General features: G+C 54.6%; 1 protein-coding gene across 2 annotated transcripts in view; it reads right to left on the bottom strand.

Moving 5' to 3' along the window:
- Positions 1 to 13,752, bottom strand: part of USP43 (ubiquitin specific peptidase 43) — a 175,504-nt gene that overhangs the window by 107,155 nt on the left and 54,597 nt on the right. For both annotated transcript variants that reach the window (XM_034790481.1, XM_034790482.1), the window contains exon 3: positions 2,874 to 2,980. In XM_034790481.1, coding sequence (XP_034646372.1) covers positions 2,874 to 2,980 — 107 coding nt within the window. The remainder of the gene's footprint in view (positions 1 to 2,873; positions 2,981 to 13,752) is intronic.

The following is a 13,752-nucleotide window of genomic DNA, read 5'->3' as shown; positions in this document are numbered from 1 at the left end:
ACCCTTCCCTTCCTTCAGACTTAACAAAAGCACTGCACTCACCACTGATGGGCAGCCACCTCTGGGGTGGGACATGGCAGCTGTCCAACATTCAAAAAAGGAAGTGAAAAAGAAAACTATATCCAATTGACAGACAATAGGAATTTTAAGTGGCCAGATGGAATATGCCCGGAGCCCCAAAGTTAATATCCCATCTCCTACCACAAAAAAGCCACAGCATATTTCATGACCTCAAGTATGGGGTTATTTGTCCAATGTGGTCTTACAGGAGAGCGCCACCTAGAGAATGACCAATACTACATCTGGCAGCACCTGGGTTTTTCTTGAAGGGCTCCCATCCAAGCAGAGTCCAGGCCAAAGAGCTCATAAACCTCCCCAGAATTTTATTCCTGTGCAACATTTCCACTTGTGACACATCTATCGCTCCTTGTTATGAAGATCTTTGCCATCTGATTCCTAAATGGGTCTTTAATTTTATTTCCAGATCAGCCCGTCTGATAATTTACATTCACACAGTGATGGTGGAAAGCACATAAATATCTCAGTGAAGTTGCTGCTTATTAAGCCTCACTCCTGGAATAGCTTCAATGCCACCAACTCTCCGACATGCATAATGCTGTGCTAGCAGACTGGGGGGGAGTGGATGCCTTTGTGATAGCCTTGCTTCATGGTGACACATCAGCAGATGGATTCATCCACCTTCCGAAGTCCCTCGGGGAATGTATTTAGTGCAGAGGATTCCAAGCTGATCGTTTTTATTTTTTACCACTACCAGCACTTACTGCAGGCTAGTCTCTGTGCTCACCGGGCCGCAGTACGGCTCTGCACTTTGAATAGTGTTGTGTCGATTGAGTTTGTAGCAGAAATCCTCTAAAGTCAACAGACACTGCAACTGCCATTTAATGAGGACATCCGTGCTTCCTGGCGTTGCACCAGCTGTTAACATTCAGGCCGTTCTTGAGGTTCTTCAGGACTTTCTCTTCCTGTCCTGGCCAGGACGTGCTGAGACACCTGGGCATTACAGGCCTTGGACTGGAAGTTGTAACAGTTTCAGATTTCATTCCATATGCCCTGGATCGGCAACCAGAACCTCGGCTCCAGGCATGTTACATTCCTGGATGTCTGGAGGAAAGCTTGTTGCCTCCTTCTACTAATCTTCAACTGTCCAGACTGTGCTTCCCATTGTCCATCACAAACAGTCCATGCCCAGGCTATCTAATGAACAGCAGGGGTGTCACCCAGGTGGGAGGGAGGGCAAAACATGGCCCCAGATTGTGACAGTTCTCGGTGAAGCTGTCTAGCTAAATAAGACTGCTTCAGAGGAACTCAGACTCAGCCGCTCAAGCTCAGGTTCTGGCAAACGCTGGTGATTCAGTAGAGAGCGCGCTGCCCTCTCACTTGGTACCGAACCCCAGGCACCAGCATGGCGCTAAAGGGTGCTGTGCTGCTTCCGCCTTTCAAATGCGATATAAAGCCCCGGTCCTGCCCATGTGCGGACATTAAATAAGATTAGGAGCGGTGTGAGGGTCAGATTTCAGGCTGGGTCGTTACACTTTGCCCACCAAAAATTCCCCCTGCGCTTTCAGTTGGATACAATAATCTTCTTAAAAATCTGTCCTAAACTGTCACAAAGTGCTGCCATGGGCTGTTAAACAGCTGCCACGCTCCGCCCCAGAGATGGCTGCATTTCACTGCCAGGCGAAGCAACTCCTGTCTCCATGGTTTGTGCAATCTGTAATGCACTTTGGGATGGCTGGACGGAAGGTACCAGGGAGGTACTGGTCGGTGTTGTCACTTGCAGTACCAGGAAGTGTTAGCCTCACAACCTCCTCATGGGCTCTCCCAGCTCAGTAGTCCTGGTGCACTCCCAGCAGAGATGGGAAACACGAGGCATGGTTTAAAGAGCCACCACCGTCATGGAACTCTCTCCACCCCTACTTCCCCCACCCCTTGAGGATTCTCTCTCTCCATTATCTCCGTTCACCAGCTGGAACGGGTTTCCTAACTGATCAGCCCCAGGACCTGGAAATCCAGCTTGCCACCTTCTGCCTCTGCCACGGCACTGCAAAGCGAGGCTCTGCGACCGGGACTCAGCTGCTGTCTCAGCTGCTGGTGTGTAACTGCAGCTTGCTCTCCCGCAGCGGGCTGGGCTCTGCGAAAAGCTGCTCTGTGCTCACTAAAGTGAGTCGGGGGGATGGGAAGCCCCATGCGGGGCACAGAGAGGGAAGCAGGAGGGGGCATTCTGTAGCCACTTTTCTGACTAGCCTTTAAAAATGGGGGGTCCTCATGGTCAGACGGGACAGCGTGTGCATGCGTGTGTCTGTGTATGTCCCCACTGCTGCCTGGGAAAGCGTGCTGTACGGGTACTGCAGGAAAAGGAAGCACCAGGTGGCACAGCTGGCAGTGGGGTGCGGGTGCACTCCTTTCCCCCTGTGTATCTCTCTGCGGTTACTCCCACGTTGCACCAGCAGAGAGGCGAGCAGGAGAGTCACTCCACGCGGCAGCCAGGCTGGCCTCTCCCTACAGCTGCAGGTTTTATTCCTAGAGAGCTAAAGACATAAACTATTTCTGTTCGGCTCCCAAGGAGCTTTACCCTCACCCCCTGGGTACTTATCTTTGATGCCCAGCATGATGTCACTGGAGGTGCCACACAGCTGGCAGGCAGCTGACATGGCCTGGGTCCTGCAAGGACAGGTGCCATATCCCTTTTCTGTGCAGCAGGGAGCATGGAAGTGTCTGGATCCCAGCCCGTCACCTCCCAGCTCCCCCCGCCCCACTCCCAGCTCAGCCTGACACCAGGGGTGGGGCCGATGCAGTGCAGGGATGGGACAGGAAGGTTTGTCCGGGGCAGACATGTCCCCCACCCCCCTTACCTGTACTGTGCTTGGAAGTGGTTCTGCACGAAGCTCTGTCTGCTGGGAGGCTGAGCGGCTGGCTGGGCGCTGCCAGAGCCACAGCTCTTGTCGAGACTGGGCTGGGGCTGCAGAGAGACAAACGGGGTTATGGAAACATGGGACGGCAGCTGAAAATCACCCGACTCCCCCCAGCAGCACCCCTGCCCCCACCACACCCCACTGCCCTCAGCGGGGGCTGTCAGCAATTCCTCCTGATGGAGATCTTCCCCTCCACCCCTGTCTCTACCCCTGCTTCTCCACAGCTCAGGGTGCAGGAAGGAGAGCTGGGTGGGACCCCAGCTCCACCAGCCCTGGACAGCCACAGGGGTCACTACAGTGGGGCATGGGCCACAGCTCTCCCCAGGGCCTTAGCACACTGACTGCAGCCATGCCAGACCAGAGCGGGGAGAGGAGCAAGACATCTGCTTCCCCATGGGCATGGGGAGGAGCACAAAGTCAGGGTAATGGGGCAGAAGGTGGGAGCAGGGGGTGGGGAGGGATTGGGGGTGGGGGCTGGATGAGTGGGGAAAGGAGAGGAACCAGGCTGGAGAGGACAGCTCCAGGATGGGGGTGAGGCAGGGAAGCTGCTGGCACTGGGTATTATAAACAGCAAGTCCCTGACCTCTCTGGGCCTCCGTTCCCATCTGTATGATGGGGACGGTCGCCCAGCCCTGCCTCGCAGTGAATTGTGAGGATCAATGAACCCCCTGGATACCACAGCGATGGGAGCCCTAAAAGTAGCTCAGATCTGACGTGGCCTCATCGGCCCCGCATCGCTGCACTGACTGTCCTTCCCCCTTGAGGCTCTTTGGCTTTTCCCCTCCCAGGCAATCTGGCAGAGTTACTCTGAGGAGAGTTACCCTTGTCTTTCCGGCCTGGAGCGCCCCTCAGCTAGCCCGGTCCCTCTTCCCAGCCCTCAGCCCCAGCAGCCCTCAAAGCAGCCATAGGCCCTGATGGGTAAATACCGGCTGTACAGACAGGGGAGCACTGAGTAGGAGGAGGGAGCAATTTCACTACCGGATACAGCATTGGGGAGACCGATACTGGACACCACACCCAACTCTGGGTTTCACATTTTCAAAAGGATGTTGAATAATTGGAGAGGGGGCAAAAGAAAGGCAGGAAAATGATTCAAGGGCTGAGGCGAGAGCCTTACAGAGCAATCTGTTTAGCTTCTCAAAGAGAAGCTGAGAGGTGGCTTGTTTACGGGGTCTAAGGACCTTCCTGGGGAGAAAACACACCTACTAACGGGCTCTTTAATCTAGCAGAAAAAGGCAGAACCACCAATAGCTGGAAGCTGAAGTCCGACAAATTCAAACTGGAAATTAAGAGTAAGTTTTTACCAGGGCGGGTGATTAACCATTGGAACAAACTCCCAAGGGAAGTGGTGGATTCTCCATCTCTTGCTGTCTTCAGAACAGGGCTGGAGGCTTTTCTGGAAGCTGCATTAGTCGAACACAAGCTCTTGGCCTCAGCACAGGGCTAAGTGGGGGGAATTTAAGAGTCTGTGCTGGCTGTACAGGAGGTCGGACTAGATGATCTAAAGTTCCCTTCTGGCCTTAAAATCTCTGCATCTCTGCAAGGAGCGAGCGATCAGCGCCGACAATAGGGTGGCTGCTTGCTGAACCCACACAGCCTACTTGCAGTTATTAGGAGCGCTCCCATCTCCCCTCACAGGGAAAGCAAACAAGGGCAGTGAGATCAGATGACTCAGTGGAGAGCAGAGGAGAGATCGGATATTGGAGAGCAGCAGCACCACGGCTCTGGGACAGCAATGCAAAATGCACACAGGCTCCAACCAGGAGAAACCCACCAGCCAGGCAGACACAGAGCATGCTCAGCCCCCCTACCACATAGCAAAGCTACACGGGGACCAGCGGCTTGCAACTCCCTGGGCACCTGCTGGACCTGATGCTCGCTGGCAAGCAGCTGTCAGCTTTCAAACACCCCTCCAGAGAGCTGGGTTGGAGAGGGGGGGAAAGAGAGTTAGTGAGTTTGAGGAACGTGTGTATGAGTGCACAAGGGTTGCTGTGTCCCCATAAGTGTGTGTGTGTGTGTGTGTGTGTGCATGAGTGTGCACAAGGGTTTCTCTGTGTGTGTGTGCACGAGGGTTGCTGTGTGTGCACGAGTCTGTGTATGTGTGTACATGAGGGCTGCTGTGTGTGCACGTGTGTGCAAGAGGGCTGCTGTGTGTCCAGCAAGTACAAGCAGAAAATAGTGCTAGGTGTGAATTAACCTGATGTAAGTGATCAGAAACCGAACAATAACTAAAAACACACCTGGGGTGCATGTCTCCAAGGTAAGTGTGACAGCAGGGCTTCACGAGCAAGGACATCAAAATAAATAACATCCTTGCACTTCCCTGATGCCTATTATATACAGATGTCAGAGTGCTTTACAGCACCCCAGCAAATATAATCACCCCAGTTTTACAGAGGGGTACACTGAGGCACAGAGCAATTAGTGTGACTGGCTCATAGTCACAGACATTGAGTCACTGACAGATCTGGAGACAGAACCCAGGAGCTCTGACCCCCCAGTTCCCTATTAGAACCCCTTGCCCATGCTATCTCAGTTATGATATCCTGAGCAGTGCAAGTTTTGGAGGTGTGGCTGCCCTGAAAGGAATAGCAGCAGGAAGGGGGACACGATCCCTTCCTAACAGTGGCACTTTTCACCTTGCACCCCACCACTGCAACAACCGGAAAGTCAAATTCCCTGACACTTCCTGCCAGGGAGATTCGCAGGTCCTTAATTGTGGCTCCCAATTGTAACACCCAGGCAAGGAGAGCAGATTGCAACTTCATCTGAAGACATGATAAATAAATCTCTCTCACTGGTCCTGTACAAAATTCCTAGAGCAGGTCCTAAGGCGACTGCTTCTGTATTTACAGCCTCTGCATCAAAGTAACTGCAGCTAGTACCACTCCGGGAGAGGGAAGGGGGTAGTAATTCGTCAGAATTTTAGCACTGGGGCCCCCTGGATACAATTAATTTAACTGGCCCCAGCTTCCTGGGCTCATCGGCTGGAACCTGGGAATAGTTAGACCGCGTCAGCTGTATGATTAAAAAAAAACTAGGAGTGCAGGTTATTGCAACAAAACAGAGGAAGATCCAAATCACCCCAACAAGGGTGTAATTGACAAAGTCACTGGAATTAGGGGCAGTACCTGCCCTGTCAGCTTCTGGGAGAAAAGAAGAAGAGAAAGGTCTGTCAGTTGGCTGAGTTAAGCCTCACTGAAACGCCAGCTCTTGGTTCTCTATCTGCAAAAGGAATTGAAAGAAATTGACCACAGATTGGAGTTCCTTCCAAAATCTTCTCACTGCCCCACTAGACAGATAGCCAGCAGCTCTGTCTACAACACAACCAGCAGTGCTCCTGCCAGCAGCCTCACCCAGACCAGCACTAGCTACCAAACTCCAGGGGGAGACCGACACTGAGGAAGGGCTGAGCCCTGCCCGCGGCTGGCAATAGGGTACCTTAGAAACACCAGCGGGAGGCTACTGCAGGAATTTAGATGGAACATAGGAGCTAATGGTGTTAACATAACCCAGTCGCTGTCCAACATTAAACAGTGTTCTACAACGTGCGGGGTTTGGTATAGAGACCTCAGCTTCCTTGGCACCATGGCAAATGCACCATTAACCATCCTTTGAACTTTGTATTGAAGATAAAGAAAAGAAGGGAAGACAGTGAAAGCCTTTGGAATGTCAAGTATTAAGTCAGGCTTGCATTTCAACAGCACTCCTTCTTCCCTCTCCCTTAGCTGGTGAGCGTTTCAGAAGGAAACCCGCCTTGTTTGACAGTCTCTTAGATGGGAGCTAGGATCGCACAGACGCCGACTTTCTTCTTTTTGGGTGGGTGCTCCACTCCCACTCCACCCTGAGGCCCCGCCCCTGCCTTGTCCCCTCCCCCAAGACCAACCCCCCGCCCCGCATCTTCCCACCTCAGCTCCACCCCTTCCCCCGAGCGTGCCCCACCCTCACGCCACTTCTTCCCACCCCCACTCCACCCGCTCCCTCAGCCTCCCACCTACCACCGAACAGCTGATCAGTGGGTGAGTGCTGAGCACCCACTATTTTTTTTGCCATGGGTGCTTTAGTCCTGGAGCACCCACGGAGTCAGCACCTATGCAGGATGGTAATCGCTGTCCTTCTGGGGAAAAGGGGAGAAGTTTGTTGAGATGGATTGGAGCTGCTGCTGTTGTTACAGTCTGATCCTGTTTCATCTCAAGTGGTGGTTTGGATTCAGCTGAAGCTGGTAGGAGCAGCAGTGTTGTTTGAGCCCCTCCCTCTGGCCTGGTCTGGTCAGGACATCTCGGGATCAGGACGATGAAGGTCCGGGGCCCAGGAGACAGCAGGATTGGCAGTGAAGCTCACTCCAGTAGTCTGTGTCTGTTCTTCCTGTATTGCCCCCCGAAGTCTCTTTGTTTAAGGACCCACAAAAAGAGCGGCGGGTGGAATAGCCCATCCCCTTGTTCTTTTGTCCACCAATTAGCCCTAATATCCCACACACAAATTTTGATTCACTAATTTCCGGTCCCACATCCTCTGTCTTTCCCAAGCCAGATTTCAGCATAGTCCTTGAATCACAGCAGCGTGGCCTTTTTTGTTTGGACTAATTTATCTCTGTCTGGTTCTCCTGCACCTGTTTATAACATTCATTATTGAAAACAACCTGACCTACTTTCCAGCTCCATATTATTACAGGTTATTCATGAACTCTGTACAACGGAGCTCACAACCAGAGTCAATTTGTAAGCTCGATTCTCACCCCAGGGCATCCCACCCAGAATGCTCCAGCCCCATGCCCCAGGATGCTCAGGGACACCAGCTGGAAGAGCGCCCCATGCAGGGCCACCACTAAGCAGCCGCTGCCTTCCATTCCATTCCTGTGTAACTGAACCAGGCTCCGTTGCAGCAAGCAGGAACGGGATTCATGCTGCGCCACACTGGTGCCCACAATCCCCTGGAGAAGGGGATGTGAAGGATGGGGACGACCGAGCTCAGCCAGCTCCCGTCGCTTCCATGGCTACCACACTAGGGACAGGAAGCCTGGCGTGACCTTGGCTTGGAAACAGCACCCTCCCTCCTTCCTTCCGTGCCACCCTCCTGACTTGTGATTGAAGTGGAGGAGACACCTGCCAGCCCAGATCCAGACCTGCCCGGCCACCCCAGTCACTTTTCAGACTGCCAGCGACGGGCTTTTTGCTTCAGTGATGAGGCTGGAACAGATGGCGGGAACTGATGGCGGGAAGAGAAGTGTCCATTAGAATCCCCCACGCTGGCAGCCTGATGGCTCAGCGGGGAGGGGCGGGGCTCCCTCTGGGGAAACGGCACATCAGGGAACATTTGCTCCATCGGGACACGATCTCCCATGTGCCTTGCTCACATTACGATCAAAAGGGAGCTGGGGACTCAGGCTCCACTTTGGGTCTCTGGGGGAGCGCTCTCCTTCTTTGCTGCTAACATGACCTATGTGGGGAGCAGGTTATTCCCCATTTGTGTGGTTCTGACGCCTTCCTCTGAAGCAGGAACTGTTGGAGGTGGGATCCGGTGTCCCGGCCCTGATCCAGCCTGGCAATGCCTGTGGTCCTATGGTTTGATCTTTCTTCTCCTAAAAATGGCGGTCTGTCCATTTGGGTCTGTTTGTCCTTCTCCTTGCAGGCAGACAGCTGCACAGTGCTGATCCCTGTGTTTCTGCCCTTGTCTCTTGGTAGGTCTGTAGATATCACAGCTAAGATATCGCTATCAGAAGCATGGAAGTTATTTCCGAGAACCCCCTGCAGTTTCCCTCCCGCCCCAGCCCAGAACAAAACAAAGGGACCTTTAAAATAGAGCAGGATTGAGTCAGGTCTGGGACAATGGGTCATACATGAGAGCTGGGGTCGGGGGAGCAGGGAGTCGGTTACCACGGGAAGGAGTTATATTAGGCTTCCCAGATTACAGCGTATTCTCTAAATAATAACTACTCTGACAATATCAGTAATTTCAGTTAATTATGCAGGGGGAGGCAATTTGGGCACATTGCAGGCAAACACAAAGACGCCGGCATGTGTTTTTTACAGCTGGGCATTTATCTCTGTGTGTGAGGAGGTCAGTGCGGGTGGGCTGGGGATGTCTGGTGTCTATCTGGGGAAGGGGTATGTTTAGGGTAAGCACGTCTACATGGGGGGTTACTGTGGGGAATATGTAGGTGTGTGTATTCAGATGGTGCTCTGTTCATTCATTCTATCAATCTCTATACACACCCTCTGTCTATCTATCCATCCCTCATATCCACACCACTGTCTTGCTGTCCACACATACAGCACCTACCAAGATTGTATTTGCTATGGTATTCAATAGGTATTCTTAATGAGAGTAATAAAATAATAAGCACCTAGCTCGGATACAGCGCTTTCATCCACAGACTTCAAAGGGCTTTACAAAGGAGGTCAGTATCCTTGTCCCCACTTTACAGTTGGGGAGACTGAGGCACAAAGGGGGCGAGCGACTTGCTGTAGGGATGCTGAGCCCCTGCAGTCTCACTGGGGTCAATAGCAGCTCGACACAGCAGATCAAGCTCTTGATGTGTTGCCATCCCATCAAGAAATTTGCTGCTGAGATTTCCGGATGAGCCGTCTGGACCTGGGCTGCGTGTAGGAGGGAGGAAAGGGCCCCTCCGGATGAAGACAGCATGGCACTGACAGAGCTGGCTGCTCTCAGGAAGGCTGGGGGGCTGTCAGAGAGCAGCAGCAGCGGCTCTGTGGCGATGCCTGATACCCAGCAGCGACTCCAGTCTGTCACCTAGGCCTAGCAACCCGCTGCGCCACCTGCTCTCATTAACAGCACCCTAAGGAGGCGCTAACGTCTCCCCCAGCTGGAGGGCCAGGCCTGCAAACATCGCTGTACAAAGCCACACACTGACAGCTGGGAAGGGCAGCCGAGGTGACCGGCGAGCACCCAGGTGCGGGCAGTGACAGACAGGCTGCGTTCTGGGCACGGCTCCCCGTGCAGCCGCTCAGACACGGGACGGCAGGGAGAGGCCGCTGTCAGAGTTGGAAGGGGAGCCAGGCCTTTCTGCAGACCATTTTTGGGCCATCATCCCATTTTTATCTGCCTGTCCATCCAGGGACTTATACTGACCCCTCTCCGCCTGTTTCTGAGCACCTCACACATATGCACCCAAGCTAAAGCCACGGCTCCTTTTCTTAACACCGCGTTCCTTGAGGGGGTGTCAAGCAGGGACTTCAACTCACTCCAGCCAGCCACTGTAGGGGGGCCTGCAATGGGGGGGTGGAGGGGTGACCCAGGAAGAAGTTAAACTCTTCACTAGGTAGAAAAGAGCAGGCTGTGGCCCGAAGAGCTGCCAACCAGGGATCCTTGGCATGCCGGGGGAGGGACAGGCAGCTCGGCCTCCCAAGGGGGGACCCTGCAAAGGAAGCAGAGACTTCCTCGGGGGGGGGGGGGGGAGGAGCACAAGAGGCTCCTGGGAAGAGGAGTAGCTGGTTCTCCAGGTTGCTATAACCGGGGAGACTGGCCTGCCCAAGCCGTGCTGCAGACACAGCTGTCTGCAAGCTGCCCACGATCGTACGGCTGCACATGGGGCCTGTGGAGTTTCTGAAGGCTGAGCATGGAGTTGTTTTTCTGTCTGTCTGTAGCTGGACCTTCCTTACAGGGGCCATAAGCCTGAGCCCTGGAGAGGGGCAGGGACTGGTCCTTGGGAGCCCATCCACCCCCTCCTTCGTCAGCCAGTAGGGTCTCGCTGCAGTGTATTATATAGCACACTCCCCTCCCCTCCATACGCCTATCCAGCCCTGCTCACCCAGAGAGTCAGAAACTGGGGCCGGGTCAGTGGCAGGTTGAGTATGAACCAGTAATCGCTAGGGCTATCGGCCAGCCCAACAGGGCCAGCCTGTTCAGGAATTCACTGGGCAGGGACCCCAGACACATCAGGGCTTCTCCAACTCCATCCCAGCCCCACAAACCCCAGGGGTACTGGGACAGTCACGAGGGAGCAGAGCAAATCGGCGAAGACAGGATTGGAGCCCAGGTCTCCTGACTGACCATCCTAAATCTCTACCACAAGGCCACCCTTCCTCCTTTGCTCCCAGGGTATGGCCCTGCCCCTCTGGGGTCTCTGGGCTGGTCCCCTGATACACAACATTGGGGTATGTGGGGGGATCCTCGGAGGCAAAGGCTCCCTCTGAAGACCCTGCCCCAGCTGGAGCCGGAGAGCTGCGCCGTGACAGCCAGGGACGGCTGACACGTTCCACAGAAGGCGGGCGAGGTAATAAATACCTTTATTGGACCAACTCCTGCTGGAGAGAGACACGCTTTCGAGCCACACACAGCTCTGTTTCAGGGGGTTCAAGGGCAGCTCAGCATCACCCCGAAGTGCGTCTCACCAGCAGGAGTTGGTCCAATAAAAGCGATTACCTCACCCACCTTGTCTCTCTAATCGCCTGGGCCGACACGGCTACACCACTGCCGACGTTGCAGTCAGGCTGCGGTGACAGGAGCTCCATGCGCCACGCCCAGGACTTGCTGGGAGTCCATCCTCCCCAGTCCGTAAAACATCAGCCATCCCCCGGAGGAGTAGGAAGATGGAGCAGGCCTGGTCGGGGAGAGGAGCAGGCTTTTCCCACGCTGCCAGGTGGGAGGCTCAGGGCCCAGGCTTAGGGCGCTTCTACCTGGCCGCCTGCATGGACTTCAAGGGAGTTCTGAACCCAGTAAATTGAACCCACTATTCCCACCCTCCTGCGCTGATCCACAACAGATAAGAGTCAGCTACAGCTCCCCACCAGGGAGCTCCGTCCTCTCCTGTCACAGCCCCTCCGAACCCCATTTCATCATTCAGTAGGGCAGGGCATCACAGTCAGCAGGGCAGGTTTCTCTGGTCTGTGCATCCCACCCTGTGCTGAGGTCCCATTAGCTCTTGCCAAGCCATGCTGGGTCAGTTGGAGCATGGAACCCCAGAGGGCACGGCCCCGGGAACCAGCCTCCCGCCGAGGCACTGTGCTGCTGGAGAGGGTTTGGGATGAGACGTGGCCCCTTGCGATCACAGAAGATCCCCCAGCGCTCTGCGTAAGAGCGAAGCGATGAACTCCCGGGCTCTGAGGAAATCCCAACCTGGCCAATGACATGCTGCAAAAATGGATGCAGCATTCTTCACTTCCAGTCCTGACCGGTCCTGGCGTGAGGCCATTAAACAGCAGCTGGGCTCCACCCCAGGGGCAGCTGCATTGGGGCAGTGGATGACGAGACCTTTCCACATCGCTCACTGCCGCCCCCCCGGGTACTGAGAAGAATGTTAGCGAGTGCACATTAGGTGCTTGGAGCTCTTCAGAGAAAAGGTCAGAGCATTAGCATTACACGGCTGCAGCAACCGAGACGAGACGTGGAGAGGAAATTCAGGTCAAATCACTGAAGGGCGACCCTCTCACAGCCAGGCAAGTGTTCGGGTCTAACACCTTCAGTTGCTATTTGTGTTACTGTAGCATCTAGAGGCAGGGGCGTTGGAAGGGGTGCTAGCTCCCCCCCAGATCTATGTTTCTGCCTCCCACAATATCTCGCAGAGGTGAGAGCAGGACCTGAAGGAGGAGCTGGAGCAGCTGACGCGGCCCGGGCCAGCTGACGGGGTGCAGGTCAGACTCACTGATCCCACCTTTGAGCCTCCGCAGGTCCCGGCGCAGACACCCAGCCTTGGGGAGGGGGAGGAGACTGTGCATCAGCCATCTGGGGCAGGGAAAGGACAGGGCAGGGAGGTGCACAGGGCACCAACCGCTGGCGGGGGTGGTGGGGAAAGCACAGGGTACTAGTCACAGAGGAAGTGCCATTGGAACAGTAGTATGAACGGTCAGGAAGTCTCTTTCCAGCCTAGAGCTGACTTCCCTCAGAGCTCCAGCAGTTCCCCTCCTATTCCTCTGCCCCCCAATCACGGGGAGCTTCAACTCCCCCACCTCCTGAGAGGTCCCACTGGGATGGGGGGGTCTCATGGTGCTGGGGGCTCCACAGACACAGTGTGACAGACAGCCTTGCCCCGAAGAGCTGACCAGACAGACCAAAGGTGCGAGGTGCACATGGAAAGAGACTTGCCAAAGGTCACACAACAGGTTGGTGGCAGAGCTGTGAAAAAAACCACAGGTGTACTGAGTCTTCGCCTTGTGCTCTGCCAACTAGGCAACGTTGCCTCCCTGAAGTGGCCTTTAGCAACTTATTCGTACTAAGTTCAGCCTGTTCCATCAAACGACTGTCCACATTCCAATCCTCCGAACACCAGCCCCGAGGGCCAGCAGCCCTTCATTCAACAGCCTCTGACCCCGCTTCACCCTGCATGGCAGTTTCATCGCCACATGCTGCGATATCTCTCCATTTCCTTTGCCCTCTCTCCGCAGGTTTACTTATACACGAAAAAAAACGGGCCGAGTTTCCTGGCTCCCCTCACATGATTAAACATGCCACTGAAATATACAGCAAAGTTCGAAGCCACCCCCTCAAACTCCCCCCTCCCCCCCCAGATTTCTATTACTGGAGCTTACGCAGAGAGCTCTCCGGGAGACAAGGGGGTGCCAAGGGACCAGAGGACAGCACAATCTGGCCAAGTAAGATAGAAGCAGAGGACTAATGACTTCTGCCATCTGCTTCACTGCTCCGCTGTCTCGAACAAGCTGGGTATTTAAAGGGGATGAATGATGAGGTCTTTCGAGGATGCATCTGACGCAGCTGCAGGTCTCAGCTTTCCCCCAGCCAGGGCTGTGTTACAGCAGCAGCAGCACACAGACACCCAAACGCACCCGTGCTCTCTAGGCCCAGGTCACCACCACCATGCACCTTGCGGAGCCACCAGCCTCCCCTGCTGGTCGGGTAGTGTTTT

This window comes from Trachemys scripta, chromosome 14 (genome assembly GCF_013100865.1).
Source record: "Trachemys scripta elegans isolate TJP31775 chromosome 14, CAS_Tse_1.0, whole genome shotgun sequence".
In the NCBI taxonomy this organism is placed as follows: domain Eukaryota; kingdom Metazoa; phylum Chordata; order Testudines; family Emydidae; genus Trachemys; species Trachemys scripta.
This window is presented reverse-complemented; position numbering and strand designations above follow the sequence as displayed.